The sequence below is a fragment of the Mchenga conophoros genome, linkage group LG13, assembly GCF_057382185.1.
Source record: "Mchenga conophoros isolate Kocher_MC1m ecotype Shallow Benthic linkage group LG13, M_conophoros_male_GT1.1, whole genome shotgun sequence".
NCBI classification, from domain to species: domain Eukaryota; kingdom Metazoa; phylum Chordata; class Actinopteri; order Cichliformes; family Cichlidae; genus Mchenga; species Mchenga conophoros.
The window spans coordinates 19,236,725-19,259,410 of record NC_140538.1 but is presented as its reverse complement, the minus strand read 5'-3'; the positions used below and the strand labels follow the sequence as shown (position 1 = coordinate 19,259,410).

Genomic DNA, 22,686 nt, shown 5'->3' with positions numbered 1-22,686 from the left:
TAAGCTTACTTTGAAAATATATTATTTTCGGACAGGGAGATAGATCCCACCAAATGTATTTCAATTAAAAAAAAAAAAAGAAGAAGAAAATATTAAATTGTAATCTGAATTATACAGGGTGACTAATGAAATTAAAGGAAAAACAAACATATCGTTTAGTGTTGCACTCATTTTATTGATCAGTGGTTAGAAAGTCATCCAAATCCCCAGGCTCACCACCTATTTGAGATCTGTTTTGTGCAGTTTGATCAGAAAACAGCTAAAAACATTAAAACCAACATTTGAACCAATTTCCCTGGTCCACTTTTTTCAGTTTAAAAACAAAATGATACAGCTGATCGTGTACCATCTCAAGAACAGGATTTGAGCAAAGCTGAAAAGTGTATTGAAAAGGAACTTTATCAACTACATTTGTAAAGAATGCAGACACTGTGGTAAAAACCTCAAACTTCCAATGATTATTCTTGACAGTACTCTTTGTTAAAGACAAAGAAAAATACATCTGTTTTTGGCATCTATTTGAAAAAGATTGCAAAGCAGTGAAGCACAGCACATATTATAATAAGATAGCATTTTTACTTCTGCATAGTTACATTGCAGATGCGTAATTCAAATTTAGTGTGCAGTACTTAAATCCAAACTAAATTAATCTATTTATTTCCAAAATTATGGGTCTAGATGTTTCATAGATTAATATGAGGATCCAAGGCCATCCACTCATCCGATCACAGTTATATTGGTTGAATAAGACATAAGTGACTGTGTTTTGTTCATTGCTTTGATTTAAACCAAGAAAAACAAAGAAAGACAAATGTACCACGTTTGCAAAAGGGGAAAAAAAGTTTTGAAATTGCAAATGATTAAGAAATTTGCTATACATTTTATTTACATCTGAGCTGCCAAAAAGTATAAAAGTATCAATATTCACAAGAGTATGTACAATAATCCTTAATCAGTAGGTCCAAAAAAAAAAAAAAATCCTGGTTTGTTTGCCCAAAAGGTAAAAAGAAGTATTCACCCAGTGTTTTAAAAAATATATAGAACATATATATAATAATACATTTAAAAGGTTTGACCACATTGATAAAGACTTATAATAGTGCAACTACCTAAATTATATTCTTAAAATGAGCCATTTAAAAAAGTAATAAATCTCTAAAATGTCTTTTAAAAGGAGTCTCTCTGTGCAGAAAATTCCTGTGGACAATAATTTTTTTAAAAATTGAAGGCACAGCAGCCCTGGTAGACTGAGTGGGATTTACACAGGACTGGAGATAGAGTAAGGTTACAGGCGCCCTAGGGTTTAATCACAGGAGGGGTAGGCCACACCAGGGTTTGTAGGTAAAGGAGAAAAGGGGTAACTGGGTTGTGCAGGACAACACGGCGAGACACAGGAGGTAAAAGACATTTCTGAAGTAAAGGTCACACAGACGTGGTCACGCTGTCCGCAGCGTTATTGACCTCATTTTTGTTGGAGTCCAGCCCTTTGGCGGCATTCATGTCGTTGCGGAGGTTCTCTGCTGCTCTCTTCATACTTTTCAGCTGGTCGGGGTGAGGCGTGGCCCGCCGAAGTAGTGTTCCCTGTGTAGATGAAACAGAATCTAATTAGTGGGATGCTTTTTAAAATCTGCTTAAATTGCCTTGGAGAGAGCTGAAGAACAATGTTTACATGACAGCAGACTGTGATGCTCGATGCACGTGCCTTGCATTCATGATTTGTCAAAATAATATCCCAAAAAACATTATTATTATTATTATTTGCAGTAATTTGTAGCACTTTAGCATGACTGTCCTACCCCAAGGCTGTGGATATAAAACGATCAGAGTTCCTGAAAAAGCCGCTTGAGGCAATCCCCATAACCTTATTTATGGCATATTTAATACAGATGAGGACATATACCCATTAAAATCTATGGAAACTAAGCTAACCAAGCTTGCTTCTTGGTAAAGCTTGCTAAATAATTAAATTGTGCTCAAATGTTCAAATCTTGCTTTAAAAATGGGAGTTCTAAGATTGCATCCATCTTTTATATGCAGCCTATGGACTCACCGGATCGTCGTCATCGTCGACATCATCTCCATCTACGAAGTGAATGACGCTGGTCCTGTTCACGGCGTTGTTGTCCCATGTTTCGTTAGCAATGTCATTCACCAGGCTCTCCATACCTCCGCAGCGAGCAAGATTATCAGAGCCTGGGGTTGTTTTTAAAACAAACAGCATATTTAATATTACTGGAATTCACATAAAAATGTTAGTACAAGCTAAAAGCAAACATGTCAATAGATCAAAATCAGTATGGCTACGATTACTTCTGCAATGTTTGCAATCTGCAAACACAAGAAATAAAAGCTGTCCAGTGCTAATGAGTGAGCCTGAAACTGTCAGATCACCATTTCAAATCTGAGCTTAGTCACAGGCTTACAGCAACACAATCTTCCCTGCCCCCAACCTCAGCCTCACTTTCCCCACTTCCGCCAGCTTTATAGCTGCATTTCTCTGACAGGAGACATGCAGCACTTCTCAAAATCAACGGATGGATGAATTTGCTAATTATTTTTGCTGGCAGAAAACAACATGAAAAATAAAGTGATCAGCAAGCATATCACAAATATTTACAAATCTGTGTGAAAATCTGTCAATGACAGGACAAAAAAAAAGAAAAAATTACAATAATCTGCTGTATCAGGCAGCGATAGAGCCAGCCGTCAGCAGCATGTCTGTACCCAGTTTGTGAGCTTTTAATGGCAGCAAGCCAGGCGCTTTTAAGCCTCTTTAGCTGTCCAATCCACAACATTTCTGAAAAACATATTGAAAGAGGGCCTCAAGGGACAAGAGAGGGCCTGACCTGTTATAGGCGCTGTGATCCCTTACAGGACCTTATAATCGACAGATACTGCAGGAAGGGATCAGAGGCTGCAGAACACACTGTGCTCCTCCGAGCAGATCATGTGATAATGTCACGAAAACTGCAGGAGACTGTACAAGACTTAACGATGAACATTACTAAAAATGTCTCAGAGCGAGCACAGAGTTATTTCACTCTGGACGAAGCCCATCACTTTAAGAGCACGGAGACGCTGATCCACTTCTATGTTTATTCACACAAAGTTCTCACATGCAAAGAAGCAGAGTGATTTCAATCAACCAGTGAGAAAAATGTTTTTCTCTACACTCAAACCTCCATAATTATCTCAGGCTTATACTCGATGAATAACATTACCTTTGTCATCACTTGGCTGTTGAGGGAGCAGCACGCAGGTAAGCACCTTCTCGCCTGACTTAGGGTCCTGATCAGTCTGAAAGGTGAGGAGCGGCTGCGACTGGTTTTCTGACAGCCATAAGGCCTTCAGCTGTAGCGTCGTCAGAGAAAGCGGTAGGTGGGTGAGCCTGAAAAACAAACAGGAAATAAATCACTGCCCACACAACCTCCCCACCTCCAAGATACCTCCTGGTTATTATTTCCAAAACATACACACTGCTGTGGGCACAGTGTGAATTAGTAAAGGTGTCACATTTGGATGAGGTACATGGCAGTTGTTTTATTTATGTGGAGGAGGGAAAACACTCTCCAGACACAGAGGTGAACGTGTCTTTGTGTGACTCAAGCTGCAGATATCTGCAGCTTTCATTCTAGACAAAGCTGGGAGCTATACAGGTACAGGCAGGGAAATAAAGGTCAAAACAACCTCTGACTAACTGAATAACATGGTCAAAATATCAGGATGATCTTCAGGGATTAGCAGGCCGAAACCAAGTATTTAATTATAAAACAGCATCATAAAAATGAAACACAAACCATGTTTTTGCTACTTATTATGAAATGTTTTTTGTTTTTGTTTTGTTTTTTTAATCGAGATGGAATAAACTAACAATCTGACTTTGCCAGCTCGAGATAAATGAACCTACCGGTTCCCAGACACGTCGAGCACGTGCAGCTCTGTGGCTTGCGACAGCTCTGACGGTATCCTCGTCAGCCTGTTCTCTCGTACGCAGAAGACATTCAGACTACTGCAGCCGCCAATCTTAATAACAGGAGACACAACAACAACGTGATTAGGCTGCCGGCACTTCAAAGTTAAAATGGTTAATCATAAGTAAACACACGCACACAAGACTGCCAATACAAGTTTGTCTTAATAGCTTTATGAATCCAGTCTAAATGCACATCTGATGTTTTTCAACAATGCCACAGTAATAAAAAGCACGATAGATCTTTTGCCAGCATTTGGAAACTTTGTCCCCAGTTTAGTGATCTTGATGGAAGAACAATTACATGTCAATAAGATGTGGCAGAGTGGCCTAAAATTAGGAACAATTAGGCCTGGTAGCCAGAGAAAACAATGTGCCGGCTGAACTCCAGCTACAATATATTTATCAGCACAGACTAACCAGTACAGGTTAGAACCAATCGGGCTAAAAGATGCAGGGTAAAGTAAATGGCTAAAGGTGCTAAAAGCAATTACACGCAAGAAGAGTAAGAAACTTTCAAATTTACTGAGCTACTTGCGTATGTGTGAGCAAGAATAAGCAAAAACAACCAAATGTGCTGGTTTCCATCCAAGCAGATCCAGGAGAAAGGGTTGTGCACCTAATAATCAATTAATAGAGTCAATAAAGTTAATACAACTGGGCCAATGGTGGAGCTATTCACACACACACACACAATCCGGTGCAAAACAAGAACATGACGACGAAACACAACGTGACACAATAATTATCGATCACCTTGTGTTTATATTCGACTGAAGCCAACATCCTAATTGAAAATAAAATCTGATTAATTGTCCAGCCCTAGCCAGTGATCAAGTAGCTGAGCAAAGCTCAAATCAATACACACGCCACAGTAACACTGTCCCTGTTAGACATGTCATGCAATGCAAAACAGTGATACCATGGATTCATTATCTAGGCCAAGTGTGCCTACTGTTATTTTTCCCCAAACACTGCAGGCTTTGCATCATTTAGACACAGGGGCATTGTCCAACATTTCAAGAAGCCTTTCAGATGAAGCTTTAAACCAAGCGAGCCTTCACTTACGCAGACAAGAGGTTAGAGAAGAATGTCGCATGCAAACACAAAGGACACACTGAGACAGAGCTGAAGCTGAACAAACCGGGGGGCCGAGCAGTAAAAATGAAATGAGAGAGCACCACAAGCAAGAGCATTGTCCAGTCAAATGTGAATGAACCTCGGTTTGAGCTTTAACTCCCTCATAACAGTTGCAGAAAAGCATCATATTACAATAATGGCAGTCTGGCTTAACCACATTACATCATTGTGTACAAAACAGATTCGGTTTCAATTTCCACTCTAACCTGTGCAAACAAGTGACAAAACCAGTAACAGCAAAGGCCCAAGAGATCCATATCTGTGTCACTTACCAGCAAAGAAAGGAAGTGCTTCAGTGCGGCTATAAACTTGAATAAGCAGTTTGCCAGCTTGCTCTTAAAACGCCAGCATTGTCAGGTGGCATAAAAGAAGCTTACCTCCTTGGGTAACGACAGTAGCTGGTTTCTGTCACAGTTCAGGTGAAACAGTCGCTTTAACTTTCCAATACTCCTCGGCAAGCTCTGTAATTATAAACCAAAACAAAAATTAGAGGAAACATCAGCGTCTGCTCGGTTTTACATTAAATAGAAATATTTATTTCTCTCAATACTAAGCAACTTATCAATTTATCCATAAAACAAGGACAATAAAGTCAAATTATCCATGTAGTGCTTTCATGCACTGTGTTGCCCACGTTGTCATGTCATTTACACACAAAACAACAACATAAAAACAGGCCGACTTATCAGTGGTGATGATGTGTACAATACTTTCTGTTTCACTGGTTGCTTCCACTGTGTGCAGGGTGTGCATCCTGAGAAGCCTAACTGTAATCAGTTTGTCCATCTCCTTCATGTCTCCAAAGAAAAAAATATCTTAAATCTGGTTTATGCATTCAGGCATAATAATCAGAATAAGGAAGAAAGATCATTTTAGTGATTTTGAAGGTGGCATGGCTGTATTTCAGAAACTGCAGATCCATTGGGAATTTCCCACATACCAATGTCTATGGATTACAGAGAATGGTCAGACTGCTTCAAGCTGTTAAGAAGGCAACACAAACTCAAATAACCACTCGTTACAAGGTATACAGAAGTGCATCTGAGGTTGAACCTCAAAGCAGATGAGCTACAGCGGCAGAAGACCACACCAGGTGCCGCTCCATACAGCTAAGAACAGCAAACTAAGGCTGTCAGCACAAGCACAAGTCCACCCTGCCTTATTCAGGCTGATGACAAATGACTTTCGCAGTCTCCACATCTTAATCCAATACAGCATCTTTAGGATGTGGTGGAACGGGAGAGTCTCATTATGGACGTGCAGCTGAAAATTCAGCAGCAACTGTGTGATGCCACCATGTCAATATGGACCAAAATCTCAATGGCACATGTTTCCAGTACCTTGTTGAATCTATACCATGAAGAATTAAGACAGTTCTGGTACTAGCAAGGTGTACGTAATGAAGTGACCACTAAGTGTATATTTATTGGTAAATACTTAGTTTAAACATTTGTACAATAACCTTGGCTGTAGCCATTTTTCCATTAGACCATGAGCTCATTAATCTGTTTTTAAAGAGGATGCATGAAGCTGAAAAAGACCCCAAACAAACCTGTAGCTGGTTCTCTGTGAGCACAAGTTCAGTAAGACTTTCACAGTTGCCAATGCTCTCTGGAAGATACGCCAGTTGATTCTGATCAACTTTCAGTATAGAAAGTTTTCGTAGTTTTCCTACAGAGAGAGAAAATATATACATATGTTGAACATGATATACATTAAACAATATAAACCCTGTAAGCATTGAAAGGCAGTCAGTCAACTGAGGCATTTATATCAACATCAATCTTGGTGTTTGCATATTTATCTGTATCTTCATGATAGTCATGTTCTAATCCAGCAGTCCCCAACCTTTTTTGCACCACGGACCGGTTTAATGTCAGACAATATTTTCACGGAGTGGCCTTTAAGGTGTCGCGGATAAATACAACAAAATAAAATAATACGACCAAGACAAAAACTGTGGTATTTTTGGTAAATATAATAATAAAGGCGAATGTACTGTGTAATTGTGTAACTTTATTAGCAGCGTCCTCCTGAAATGCGCCAACAACATTGAGAGTAACATCTTCCTCTCTTCCCCTTAATTCTCTCTGGTCGCTATGGTAACGTGTAAATATTTCTTTCAAAATAAGACACACAACTACAACGTGGGAAAAGACCCAGGGAAACAGAGTTAACAATAAAAATCCTGATAACCATAAATTTCACATCTGAGCCTCAACTCTCGCGGCCTGGTTCCAAACGACTCAAGGACCAGCCCGGAGATTGGGGACCGCTGCTCTAAGGCAACTGGTATAAATGCGGACAAAAGTCACCCTTCATCCTGCTCTGCGTGTGTGTGTAGCTCAGCCCCACCTTTGTCAAACAGACAGGGTTAGAGTTAGACCTACAGTTGTTATTGGCTGTTGGTGACACACCTACTGCCCAAAAGGTTTAAGGTCAGAAACATCTCAAACACACCAAGAATACGACGACAGGCAAAGATGATTTCTCTGCTCGCTTTAACACACCTCTGGTGGATCATAAGTCATGGCTAATTGTGTTTTATTATTATACATTTAAAAACATAAGAGACCCAAGAACATTTGTGAACCACATATTATGTTTCAGATTTATTACAATCATGCTGACAAATTCATATGCATACCAATGCTTTCTGGTAGAGAATCAATGTTGTTCTGAGATACTAGCAGGTCAGTGAGTGACACCAGGCCTCCCATCTCCTCTGGAAGTTTCTCCAGTTTGTTTTCTGATACATCCAGACACAGCAGGCTTTTGATGTTGCCCAGTTCCTAAGATTCACAGCAAAAACTTGTGTATGTTAAAATAATACAACGGCAAACCTGATCAAGGAGTAGGAACAGAGACAGTCTTTTTCTAAACTTTATATATGTAACAGTATGCAAATGACAGTGGTTTTATGATTAGCAGTAAGACTGGAACAGACTGTAAAACATAGACATGAAATGCATGATTAGCTTACTGCAGGTATTTCTGTCAAGTGGTTTCCATCCAGCCACAAGTCCTTCAAACTGACAAGGTGGCCTATTGACTTAGGCTGCGTGGGAGGAAGAAATGCAGGAACCATAAGAGCCAGGAAAATATAAAAGAGAAAGAGACAAAAAAGGGACAAAGCAGAAAAAGCCATCTCAGTTATTTGCTTTAAACTGAACATGAGTTTCCCTCCGATACAATGCTGCTTGCTTTAATATGACTGCACCTGTTATGCTGCTTTTTGGCAAAATAGCAAAGAGCCCATTCAAATTTCTAAACACAATCTCCATTAGACAATTCTTGGCAGCTCATCCTTGCATGATCTGCCAGTACCTCATTCACCATCGGAGTTAAACCTCTCACATAAGATTACAACTTAAAACCAAAGCTGAAAACAGATGGCCATCCTCCCATCTGCACGATAAGAGGTGAAAGCTGTTCTCGAGGGATGCTAATCTGCTCGGACATGACAAGAACGAGGCAAAGAGAAAAGTTGTGTTTTTGGCATTCTTCTGGGTTAAAACAAAAAAACCTCACCAAAGAGTAGAGTTCATTGTTGCCTAGGTCGAGTTCTTCAAGTTTATGAAGCTGTGATAATGACCTGTGGATGACACGTGCAAGACAAGTTAAAAAAAAAAAAATAGAAAAATGCTTAAGAACGCATGCATATCCACATAAAGCAATGAGTACTCACTCTGGTAGGAATTGCAATACATTTTCTCTGAGTTCTAGTGATACCAAATTGGTGAGGCTGCAATGACAGGTAAAAAAGAAAGATGATTACATGTTACTCTGAGTGTTTTTAAAACAATGAGTTTAAATGACAGTTAAAAATGGCCACAGACAGTCTTTTTGCAATCAGACATCTGAAAACAGGAAGTAGTTTGGAGGTGTGTCCATCTTATCGAGGCTGTAAAATTGCAGCAGGATAAACAACGTCTGCATACTTTAAATGAAGAGCAAAAAAACAGAGACATCGCAGACCAAAGGACAGGGTTGTCATCTGGCCATTCATGTATGCCTTTGTGCTATACATGCACCTAGCTGATACAGGATTTTATAACAGTAGCCGTCTAGAACAGTACAAAGTCTATGTTGTTTACGAGAAGTAACTCTAAATAGGTTAGACTTTGTGTGTTATTAGTGATGGACCAAGAAGACGACGCCTTTTACAGCACACCCTTGACTGAAACGCCAAGCCGGCATTCCTTGCACGTTAGCAATTTCACTGTGGAAAACTACAGACACAGCAGCAAATAAATTAATTTATGCAAAGCTCCAATACTGCTGCTAGTTTTCATTCACCTTGCTTCCACCGCAGCAGATCACTAAAACCAGATATTAAAAAGACAAAAGAAAATCTTCCCAATTCCAGCACACTGTGTCTGAGATTCGATTTAAAACACGCCACCTTACTGCTCAACTCTCTGATTTCTGTGCGTGCCATTTCACATCAGCAAACACTCCCATCTCACAAGATAAACCGCTGCTGCCGTGTAACCCCTTGGACATTTATCTTATCTACTTCTAAAAAACCAAGGCATCCTGTTCCAGCTGCGCTATGGTTTTCATTACCTTCTCCTTTTGACAGAGAGCAGGCCTTAAGCCATTGTGTTAAGCGAGATAAAATATTGGACATATGTGCGGAACATGCCGTACCATGAGGCAGAAAGAGGGGGGAGAGGCAATCCTAAGAGTTTGTGCAATCACAATTCTTAACTTTTTTCCCATAAAGATGACATCTGATTGCCTCCCCTATACCCTCAAAAACAAGTTTGACACCTCAATATGAACTGTATTGACAAAGACTCGGTTTGTTGATCACTTGAAAAGCTTCTGGGTTGCTGCATAGGCATTGTGTGTTATAAGCAGACCTGGAATATGACAGAAGCCGCTCAGTTCACAAAGGAGCTTTAAGAGTTACTCCTAGCAGGCTTTGACCCAAGACCATCACCATATGAGCATTCATCTTCTTTATCTTAAAGGAATAACTAATTGCATGAAGACACCACAGCGCCACCTGGAATTTGGAAAGTTTTTTTCTTGTCTGTTTTTTTTTTTTTTTGAGACCCAGAGCGAGATGCAAAATGAAAACCTGGCAGAGAACCGTTCTTGAGAAAAACAGTCAAACAGCTTCACACATCTGGAATAATCCTATCCCTGTCAGGCCTCCAATTCAGTTTACCTTAAAATACCAAACCTCTACTAAAATATCTCCTGTGGCACTCTGACCTGAAAGCAAATAGCTTTGTTATTAAATTCAATTAGAACTGATCTCAATGTTTAAAAGGGGACCCCACGGGACTGAGAATGTTGGCAGGCATGCCTTTAACTACTCTGGATTATATGCCATCTCCAAACAAGCATTTTTGCCTTTTATGAACAAAGGCAAAAGACGCTAACTGATGAGTTGGTAAGGAGTAATGTGGTTGGTATGTTCGCCTGTGAGATACGGTGAGATGGAGGAGATTCTGAAGAAGGCGAAATGACAGCAAAAGGAGATATTGAAAATGAAACCTGCTTCTATGTTTCTAATGGTGTTTACTGTGTAACCTTTGAACAGTGGGAGGTAGAATAATGACCTGGGAGCATCACAGATTTTGAAATGCTTTCCAGAAGGAACATACTGTGTGTTAATTAGCTGTGTAGGAGGCCAACCTCGACAATTTGCCACTAGACAAAGTTATCACGCAGAGAAGTGGCACCCTAAAGGAATACTTTGGAGCTTTGTGTGTTTTAAAGTAAAAATGTTGTTGCTTATGCTAAGTGCTTTGTTTGAGCAGAGTAACTGACAAACCCCATAATTGAAGTTGCCATTAAAACAACAGAAATATGTGCCTTTTGTTACAGTAATTATCAAATTCCTTTCTGGCAAGATCACAAAGACTAAAGCAAGGTATGTGACTTGAAAATGCAAAGGGAGGCAGGTGAGATATTATCAAACACTAGTCTCCCTTAAACTGGATAAACATCAGTCTACCAGTGCATCGAACCCTCAGTGGGCTTAGAAAGATTCAGGTTCATCCTTAACAGAGTATGTTACCATTAGACACACTTCAGATTTCATGATAAAATCTATATACTTTAACTTTTACATACTTGTGCTAAATCACTTACTTTCCAATATTTTCTGGAAGCACTTGCAATGAAATGTCATTGATGGAAAGGCAGGTTAAATTCCTCAGCTCCGTGAAGCTTTCAGGTAACCTGGATGAACAAACAACAAGACACAAAGTGAATCCATGAGAATTAACAGTATAATTTGATCCAGACATTTCAATCATTCAGACAGTATTGTTTAGCATTGATGACCCTGATGCCATTATCTGTGTTTGCTGCTTATCATCTCTGCCCTCAGATTGGCTCTTTTTATATTAAACAAAAGACCATATGCAACCTTAAGCTTAGGTGTTATTATGTGTATGCATATCCAAAATATACACACACCAGTTTGGGCTTTATTGCTCCATTGAATTTATGACTGATAACCAAATGATGTCACATTCCTGTAAAGCCACAGTCCACAGTCCAGTCATCCCTGGGGTGTTACTATTAACCTGTTAAAATAGGGCTGATGTAGAATGAAGAGTGGGAAATTAGGTTACTACTCTGGAAAGTAGTGTTCTGTGTGTGTGTGTGTGTGTGTGTGTGTGTGTGTGTGTGTGTGTGTGTGTGTGTGTGCGTGTGTGTGTGTGCGTGTACTTTAACAGTATTGAACACCAAAGCGTCACTATTACTTCCTAAACTTGTGTGGCTTTGTGCCCCTGCTGAGGTGCAAATTAGACATGATCTCACCCACACATGGAAAAGCAGAGTATGGGAAATATGCAATCTGCCAGGTATATAAATATTACTAATGTTACTAACAGCAGAGAGGTTAACACCACACAATGCAGAAAATGAAATTTTTATATATATATATATATATATATATATATATATATATATAAAATATTTCATATAAAAATAAACACATATGAAATGTACCATTTGAAAAGCCTTGAATGCAGACTGTTGTAAAAGTATTAAAAATAATCACAGGTAAAGTTTTTTAAAGTATGTCAAATTCTTACTTTGTTAATGGATTTCCACTGAAATCAGCCACTTGGAGAGCTTTGCATTTTGAAATGCTCTCTGGAATGCCCAAAATATCTGAACAAGAGAAAATATGTTAATTATAACACTGCTCATTGACTGCAATTGGGTCTTAAAATGTGCCAACTTAAAAAAAAAAAAGAAAAGTACATAAGTGAAATAATAAGTGTTTTTATGTAGAACAAAGCTGTTTAAGCTGTCTCTGAACTTAAGAGGTCTTTACAGCTACAGCTGAGAAAGGCTTGCTCTGTTACAGAAGGAACCTCACCAGTATATCAAAAAGAATAAGTCAATTAATCTTTAAATTTGTTTGTGGCATTAGTTTTTGTAATGGCAATTAAATATGTGAGTGCAATTCTTTTTCTGAGCTCTTCTGTGTAAAAACCTGTTCTAGCAGTGACAGATGAAACGTCTCTGAACATGTTTACTTGTGTTGTTATTTTGTGGTTTAGCCATGTGATATACCAGTGTTTACTCTGCTTACCATTTCGAGAGACATCCAGTTCTACCAGCTGCATTAAGTTGCCTATTTCAGATGGAATTGTGTGGATCTCATTGTCACTCAGGCCAAGTTTTCTAAGTTTCGCCAGCTGGAAAAATTGCTGAAAGATGGAAGGGAGGAAAACATCGATTTATTAATAGGCTTCAAGATATTTAACATTCAAATTACACAACCTGGTCAAAGATTCATTCTTGTATGAATTCAATTCATGTCAGTTCTATTTATTTATACAGTGCCAAATCACATCAACAGTTGCGTCAATGCGCTTTATATTGTAAGGTTGACCCTTTAATAATACAATAGAGAAAACAAAATCATATGGCCCCTATGACCAAGCACTTTGGCGACAGCGGGAAGGAAAAACTCCCTTTTAACAGGAAGAAACCTCTAGCAGAACCACCTTCAGGTAAGGGCGGCCATCTGCCGTAACCGGTTGGGGTGAGGGGAGGAGGACAGAACAAAAAACATGTTGTGGAAGAGAGCCAGAGATGAATAATAAGTGATGATTAAACTGTACGACACTGGATTACAAAATTAATAGAAACAAAAACAGTCAGAGAGCTTTTTATTTTTGGAAGATGGCTACTTTTGCCACAATGTCACAACAAGAGACTAAATGCATTTTTACTTCCGTTCAATTTGTATAGTGCCAAATCACAACAAATGTTGCCTTCATTCCTCAATTGCTGTAAGATAAAGAGAAAACCTCAACCCCAATAGAGAGAAAACCTCAACAATCAGATGATCACTATAAGGACGAACTACGCAACTGTAGGAAGGAAAAACTGAATACTGAAGGAGGTTTTATTTTCAAGAACGCAATTGTTAAATCCTTTAAAATCTGTTATTCTGATCTTTCACATGTTTGATTTTGTACTGCAGAAACTCACACAAAAGCCACTATCCCTGTCCCCCACGCTTAACATCAAGTAGTTTTCTGTGTCTTGAAATATTTGATGACTTAAGTCTGTCATGATAAATATACAGCTCTCCTATCACAAACAACTTTACAGACCTTTGCCAGGGTTGTGTCACAGCTGTAAATAATAAAATGAAGAAAGCTGAACATATTTAGCGGTTTCTAGAACTTTGGGTTGTTATGGTGGTTCACTGTCGGGGCTTACTGGGACACAGAATAGAGCCAACGTTAACCTCCTAGGACCTGGTGTCCACATATGTAGACATCTACACCAAAATACTTCATTTTTCTCTATAAGGGCCTGATATCCACTTACGAGAACATTATACTGCCACTGTTCAATCAAAATTTGAAATGAATGTCCTCATATGTGGATCTCATTTTTCTCAAAAACAAAAATTAGGTTTAAAAAACAAACAAACAAACTGGTAATTCTTTGTTTTTACATTCTTTAGGTCCCAATCAACCCAAATAGCAAAGAAAAAATAAAAATTCATGCAATGAAAGAGTTCAGGTCTTAGGAGGTTAATGGTATTAACATCTGTGTTTTCTCTAGTATGACACATCAAAATGTCTGCTTATTGTTTGTCATGTGTCTACTTAAGCTGAGGTGTTTGAAAAGTAAGCAACACATGACAAGAAACTTGAACGAAAACAAAACGGCTACTAGCAACCACTCAGAAAAAGTCTTGTAAAGAGGGAGAACTCAAATACAATGAAAAATATGTGCTGCTCATTATGACTCTTCCATCAACTTGCTACTGTAAAAAAAAATTATTTATACTATTATTTTATTCCAACTTAATGAAAAATAATTGTTTCATTGTTAGAAATTTGTTACATAGTAGAAACATTCCCTGACACAGAAAAAGTAACAAAACTGAATCAAATTAAAATGAAAATAATTTAAAAGCCTATGTTTTAGTGACTTTAGTCACATTTGTCAACACAACCTGCCTGAGGTCTGCTCCAGAGAGCAGGTTTAGCTTAAACTTTGAGTTTTGGCAAGAGAACTGTAGACTTTCCAGAAAGAGTATTAACTTAAACTACAACTCTTTTGAACTCCTCCCGATGCATTTGTCTGACCCACTGTTTTTATTTCCTCATTCAATTCGGTTCAGTTAGGTTTTATTTATATAGTGCCAAATCACAACAATAGTCCCCTCAATGTGCTTAATAGTGTATGGTAAACATGCTACAATAATACAGAGAAAACCCCAGCAATCAACCAACCACTTAGGCTCAGGGAGGGGCAGCCACCTGCCATGATCGGCTGGGGATGAGGAGAGGAAGACAGCACAGAAGACACTGCAGAGAGCCAGAGATTAATAATAACTAAAGATTAAATGCAAAGTGGTGTACAAACACATTCATACAATCGATTTGTAAACTCATATCAGAGTGCATTAACTACTTAATTAAGAAATGTACATCTTTGCAAACACTGAAATCCCAGTTAGATGTTAGTTTTCTAGGACAGGACAGTGATGGAGATCACTGGGCATTGTAGATTTATTATAAGGTTGGCACAAAATCTATAGGTTGCGCTTTCAAACGCTGTGCTTGCGTACAGTAAGGCAGCGGTCAGGCTGTGAGCCATTTCCTCTGTGCTGAACCTTCTACTATCCATTACTATGTGTTATTCGCTGTGTAGATAATACAAACCTATATGAAACTTCAGACACGTAAACACTGATAAGGAGCCATTTTTCATGCTGTGACCTGTCACCATGTTGGATAAATTCCTGTCATAGTAGGAATTTTGTTGAAGATGATGTAACGCAATCCTGGTCACGCAAGCCTAGAGACCAGTCAGCCTACCCTTGGCAAAGTCCGGTCACTAAGGAAAAATGTGTAATCCCCAGCGGGTTGGCGAGTGGTTGCTAGCTGTCATTAGGTGAAATTAGCAGCAAAACGGGAGCTGCACCAAAAAACCGGAGGTGAAATAAATTATATAACTCTTTTTCTTGTATTTTAAAGATAAACATTGTGGTCCCCACTGACATACAGTCACATTTACAGTTTCACAGGAGTAAAATGGAGGCTCTGATGTTTATTTACCTGCAAACAGTCAATCTTTGAGCTCCATTTTAAAAATTTCCCCCGCGCTGTTTAACTCAGGGTGATCATACTAAAAGCAGAGTCCGAGCTCAGAAGTTCAGGATCAGACTCCGGGTTTGTTAACTTTGCTTTCTGGTGCAGGTCTGCTTTGGTACAGACGTTTATTGAAACTTGGGATGTCTGTGTGACTGTAAGCCTGTTTGCACTGTAATATCAACTCACCCCTAACAAATACCATCCATTCACATAAATAATTCAAAAGACTAAAACAAATACTGAAAGTAATGAATTAGCTGGTCCTAAACTGAATGGAAATAAAAACTCCAAACACAATATGAATTAACAAAAGAAATAAAATAAACAACTATTAAAACACTGATTACCTTAAAACAGTTAAAGCAAAATAGAAAATACCGACAGGCTACGTTCACCACAGGCCCCTCCGATCTTTTTTGTGTCCTTCAGACTATGATATTAGACATGAGGTCAAAAAAGAAAGAAAGATCCAGCCAGCACACTTCTTTACAATGCAAAAATCAATTATCACAGGCACATACTTGACAGCCATAACAAGAACAGGCAGAGCCTTGAATGTGTGTGTGTGGGGGGGTCTCTTAATGTTTTGGCATGAACTAAATAACTCTTGATCTTCCCCCCTGGGCTTTGTGAGTTAAAGGTGTGCCAAGAGGCCAGGAGGGTTTCATCCACTTTGTACATATCATTTAAATCAACCAACCACTTCTTCTCTTTTGAGCTGCATGTCCGGTTTGTTCCAAACACATTAGGTTCGCTGTATTTGAACTTCAATGTAAAAATGCCTCACAATTGTAATCCACTGAAAACTACATGAATTCTTACTGCAGCTGCTTAGTACAAACTTTTTGGCTACTCATTTCATTAACAAAACATTTAGGATAACAATTCTCTTATTTGAAGAGAAACCCTGCAGGCTATGGGAAAAATTTGTCTTTGCAGTTTAGAGGAAACTAGACAGTTGTTCCCCTTTGTTTGCAATGCCTGCAGCTTATGATTACCAAGTTAAACTTACCTGTCCAGCACATTACCAGCTTTAATGATTCCTGACTAATACTTAATAAATTGTGCCACTTCCTCAAAGTTAAACACCACCACCTTTAAACTGCATAAAGACTACAGATGCTATCTATGTGGATAAGCAATATAAAAAGCTGTAACCATAGGCAGCACCAAATACAATGATAATGTTATTGAGCTGCCAAATCAGCAGCAGATCTGATCTGAGTTACTGTCAGTGAGGTGTAAATGTGTTGCTCATTATCTACAGACCAAATCCAGATACAGATCACACTGTAATAATCCGTGCACAATAAATAAAACCCACGAGTCCAAAAGTCAAACTCCACCCTGTTGCAAAATGCACATGTTATTCCAAGCTCTTAAGGACATTTAAACACCTCTTAATCTGTCTTTTCAACACACAAACAAAGCTGATGTCCAATATATGTCTGATCTTTTGCATCCTAAATCCCTTCTTTTCACTTTCACTAAAAAACACATTTGTGTGGGTGAATTTTTTTTTCTGCCAAGCCAGTTCCTATATTACAAGTGGACACCTGGAGATTTGTCATGTTTCCAACCAGGAAACTAACTGAAAGTTTAACACGTTTGGAAAAAAACATTTTTTAAACTCAATTATAGCGTGTGTTTTTCTCTATCCGACTTCCTCCTGTGTAACTTTTATGACACAACAATCGACGCGGGAAGGACATACAGGTTCAATGTCAAGGATTCAGAACAGCTAAGGACAAAACAGATACAGCTTCATGGAAATCCTTTTAACAATAAAGACAATCAGAGTTAAAAGGGAGCAATGCAAAGCCGGTACCAGTGTTGTTACCACCTTTTATTTTAACTGTGACAGAGTCCTGCATTAACTGAAACCCTGACAACAAACCTGTTCTTCCTGTTGGTTTTTTCACGCTCCGCCCCAAACAATCACCCATGTATGAAACGCAAAAAACCAAAACAGGGCAAGTCAAGAAAACATTAACCATTCTCATGCAGTCCAAACCGACGTTTGAATCCTCAGGTTCACCTTCAGCAGCGCTAGTTAGAACATAAGCAGCAGTCTGAAGGGATTTTGTGGTAAAATGACTGCAATTGGGAAACATAATCACACAATTGCTTTACAATACCTTTGTTTATTTTAGTCTAGTCCATACAAACAACAGACTGCATTAAACTAACTTAACTATTACATGTTGACACACTTAGCAAAACTGACTGCCAGGCACAATCCTATAAGCACAGAAGCTTAAGTGAAAGACATGAGTGTCAAATGTGTTGTGGAGTCTAATTCACTGCAAAGTAGGCTATAGTATTATATATCGCAGCATAGGCGAGAGTTAAAACCGTCTCAACCGCATGTCAGACAGCCAACAACTGCACTACCTTTATGACAGTTCTTCCTGTAGATCACAGGATACTCAGAGCACAACTTTCTTTACCACTTAACTCGGGTCATAAACCCTGCAGCTTCCTGTCTCAGACCGGATATTGCTTCTTCCTTCCATCACCACAGTCACCGTGTCTGTATTTTCTGAACGAATGCACACCAGATCTCCAAAAGGTTACAGAGGCCAAAAACTAGTGCCTATTTTCACATTGTCACTCAATCTGCTGATTATGTACAGTAAAAAAAACATATGAACCATGCTACTGTGACAGATTCACAGTGATCAAAAACAAGAACCAATTTTCACTGGACTAAAAGTTGACTGACTTATTAATCGATCTGCTTTCATTTATTCGGATTTAACAGTAGCCTGAAAGTCATCAAGTATTCTGGCTTCTCCTGTACGTGTCCTCGCAGGTTCATTTTCAGCTACCCATCAGGGCAGCATTGTCCTCAACTTTCTTGTTAAACTGCAAAACTGTTATTTTAATTTCCCAGTAAAGGCCAGATCGACCGCTCTTAGCTTTTCATATCAACGGCTGTCATCATAGTTTCTACTCTACTAAATGCTTTTTGTTTGTTTTTTTACATGTGGCTTGATAGTCTCTGTTTTGTGTCCGATATTACAAACTGATGCTTACACAGGTAAAGAACAAAAACATTCAAAGACCTTTAACAGAGTCACCGCTACCTCTGTGTCTTACAGTTTCAGTGAAGCTCAGTATGCTGGAAACTGCATTCATTTTTAAACTGGATAAACAGGCAAGTGCATTTCAACAGCCAGCTAGTCTTGCATTCCTATTCTGTCTCTGCAGGCAGTTTGTTCATTTGAATGCTGTTTACCAGCCAGCCTGATGTGTGTACTCTAAGAGCCAGCTGCTCAAAGGGAACTTTGAATACACAGACAGTCATGAGTTACAGTTTGCCAACTTAGTCGTGTACCTGGGCAACAAATAACACAGAAAACAATTAAAACAACAAAGAGGCCTAACTATTAACCCTACTCACACAAACCCACGCTTCAGGTTCCTTGACTTAGTCAGCTGATCTGTCTTGGTAAAACTATGAAACCATCTGCTCAACTTGCCCCATCTTGTCACAGTAAAAACACACCTTTGCCGTTGTATCTTGCTATTAAAACTGCCTCGTGCATGTTTTTATCTGCCTGCTGTGTAAAAGCGACTTGAAATACGTTACTGTCAAGGCTCTGTAATGCCATTGTCAATACAATGATAACATTGGGGAGGCTTCAGTGCGATCAGTTAGCCACCTCCGAGGCAAATGTAATGAGATTGCGAGGTGCGCACTGGACTGGACGGATACAACAGTTTGCCCAGTCGAGCGTTTCTTGGGTTCTCTTGGCAAGCATTGATGACAACACTTTCAGTTGTCACCACGCAAATGATGCAACCCCTCCATCCCCTAAACATGCTTAAAATATTTGTGAACTAAGTGTAGAAATAGCTTAAATGTCACACAGTTCTGTCTCCACCGTCACAGTGAGATTACACCTGCTAACTGCATCCTGTCTGGTGCAAATATCCAGTCTGTCAAGTGTTGGGGATTTTTTTTTTCCCCTTTCTCTTTTTTGTGCATTTGTTTGGGGCTTTATCAGTCTGTACTTTACAATTCAGGTCATTGATTCATTATGACTTCATTAGAAAATGCTAGAACACACAATTGCTCTAGTGAAGCAACAACAAAACACATAATGCAGTCTTTGTTTTCAGACAGAATACCTGTTCCTGTGCTTTCTTCGATGGACAAAGTAAGCAGTGTGGCACAGCCATGGGAGGTTGCTCACATTATCTCTGTTCCATCACGTTTCTATGCTCATGCCAGACCCAAAAATATTCTTTCTGTGGTCTTTTCTTTCCTGCGTGGCTCTCTGAAAACTGCAGACCAAATCACTGTACATCCTGTTTAGATAACGTTCATCAGCTTTAAAAATGGCTACATCTCAGCTTTTTGACACAAGGAAGAAAGGTTGAGCAGAAAACTGCCCTCCAGAACCAAAGCTTTCCATCTGACCCACCGTGACTTCAGGAAGGTCTTGCTTGTCAGGAACAGCTGTAAACCCAATGAATTACTACTCCTAGGTTACAGCATGAACGAGTAACAATTTCTCCACCTTAAAATGTACTCAGAGCTGAACCAAGGGCACCTTCTAAAAACCAACTTTTCTGCTAAAGAGAATACTAATGTCAGGCGAGGTATCTTCAGCCAGAAAAGTCTACATGACCCATTCATGCGCTTGGGAAAAAACATGTAAATCTTCTGAGTAGTAATCCAGATCTCTAAGGTCACATGTAAACAGACTAGGATTGTGTATCCCAACTTCACCAAGAGTGTAAGTCACACTGAGAAGCCTGCAATCAAAATACGTGGTTGCTCTTAAAGGATGAAGGACCAGGACTTTAGTCATAATATCTAATGTCAGGGGGAAAAGCAGTTTGGCTTTACAGAACTTTTCAAGACAATCCATTAGTGACTCACTTGAGTGATTACATTCACGTACATATTAGTAAAACTTTGTGGATGTGTGGTCTCAGCATGATTGTTTCTCAATTCTGCTTCCTTTTTTTTGGAAAAGCAATCTGACAGCATCCCCTTGGTCTCTGCAAAATTGTGATATCAAGCTTGTGATAGGGCTATTTTTTTTTTTCAAATTTGTATTAGCAGCAGATGAAGCATCAGCCATGATCATGACCAACCCACAGCAAAGATTGCTATTTTTAATGTCAAAGTACCCGTTTATGTTAGTTAGTGCTGCCAAGTTGTGCTATCAGATAGCCCTAAAACAATTCATTGTACATGCAGTGTCTCTTGACTAGTAGTCATAGTACAATACCCACTTACAGTGTTGATTGTCCTATCATTTATCTATTGTCTATTCCTGGTTTTATTACAAGCTACCTTATTGCCACAGACGGAAAATTATGATCTCCTCGCTGGAATTTTTATAGAGGTCTCAGTGCTTTTATCAGCAGACAGGTTGCTTCATTCGCCAACATATATCCAAGGCCATTCAGCATTTGCATTAGAGAAGAGCAAAAACAGCTGTTTCGTTTAAAGAAGTGAATGCCTCTTCCTGCTTGGCAACCACATCCACATAAATGATGACTGCATTTCTCTTAATTAAAATCTGACATCCATACTCATGGATAAATATCAGCCTGGAGCAGCAGTGCTGTTTAACTCTATACTCCCAGGGGAAAATATACATAAGCTACATCATCTGCATGTATGGCTCTCTGTCATGCAGAAAGATACTACATGTAAGGAAAAAGCACAAACACAAAGGTCATCATAACCTGCCCAAACAGGTTCAGCAGTTCAGATAGTAGTATCAGCGCGATGAATATTTGAGAGCTTAAGTTTTAAGATTGTGAATCATAATTCTAGCTACCCTGCGGTGCAAATGTGTATCTTTGGGGGAAATTTCCACCCTTACGGTGTCTCACTTTACTGATCTTGTGTAATTTTCGTGCCCGGATCCCACCTAGACGGGGTGCCAGATCAGCTCAGTTACCTGCCATTTAATTTAAACGAGCGGAAGCTGCTTTCTCCTTACCTTGGGCAAGTCTCGGAGTTGGTTGGCATCCAGCAACAGCTCCTCCAAACTCCGTCCGTAGCGAAAAATCTCATCGGGCACATAGAGCAGGGAGCAGTGGCGTTTATCGATCGTCTCGACATGACGGTTGCACCGCCACAGGGGTATACAGTTAAACATCACGGGGAAGGTGGAAATAAATCTCGTACCCGTGCGATAAAAGAAGCAGCGGGGAGGAGGAGATGGTGGAAGATGCAACAGATTGCTATGGCGGGACAGCCACCGACAAACACAAGCGAGGCGAAACTCGCAGGCAAGTAAACACCGAAACTCCCGCTGTAAGTCAGCCGCTGTAACGTTACCGAGCTAACGTTCCGCAGGTCGCGAGTAACATGGGTGCTCCAGTCCCCGTCGTAGGTTCACTTTGTAGTTTGCAGACACCTGTTTTTTCTCTCCACTCGGTTCCTCGTCCAACGTCCGCCTTTTTTAAAGCCCCCTCTTAAGCGTTAAACACACGGGCTACATCTCAGTGTAAAGGAGGGCGGCATTCTCGTGTGGTTTTTTTCTTTTTTTTTCGTCTCGTCCTGGAGTTAATTTCCTCTCCCGTCCTGTTTCTGACCCGGAAAATTCACTCCCTCATTCCAATCCTACGTCATCATTCCAGGCTGCTCCTCCCTCCGGTCCCTCCTCTGGATCCCGTCCCGCACGGGGCCGCCATGATAGGGCACAGATGACTGGCAGCGGCCCGGGGCGGGGGAAGGGCACCCACAGTGTAAACCCCGGACCTCAAGTATGTGAATTATCCGAGTTCAAACCTGTATTATGTCTACAACTTTAACTTGTTACTCACTTGCAAGGTACTCATACTTGATACATGAGTTTTTAAGACCTGTACTACTCATATATCCAAATTGTGATTTAATTTCCTTTTTTAAAATGCCATTGGGTTCAATAAGTACTTTAGTTTAAAAAAATATAATTTTCTGGTAATTAGTCCATGGTTCAGGTTTAAAGGGTT

General features: G+C 39.5%; 1 protein-coding gene across 1 annotated transcript; it reads right to left on the bottom strand.

Annotated features, from left to right (window-relative positions):
- Window positions 1-154: 154 nt before the first annotated feature.
- lrrc1 (leucine rich repeat containing 1) lies at window positions 155-22,336 on the bottom strand. Its single transcript, XM_085297056.1, has 14 exons — window positions 21,690-22,336; window positions 12,684-12,801; window positions 12,178-12,256; window positions 11,222-11,311; window positions 8,799-8,855; window positions 8,642-8,705; window positions 8,094-8,168; window positions 7,758-7,902; window positions 6,663-6,781; window positions 5,488-5,571; window positions 3,908-4,023; window positions 3,222-3,388; window positions 2,051-2,193; window positions 155-1,581 (listed from the first exon to the last, which is right to left on the bottom strand). The coding sequence occupies exons 1-14, from the start codon at window positions 21,846-21,848 to the stop codon at window positions 1,423-1,425; spliced, it is 1,575 nt and encodes a 524-aa protein (XP_085153182.1). The 5' UTR covers window positions 21,849-22,336; the 3' UTR covers window positions 155-1,422.
- Window positions 22,337-22,686: the final 350 nt, after the last annotated feature.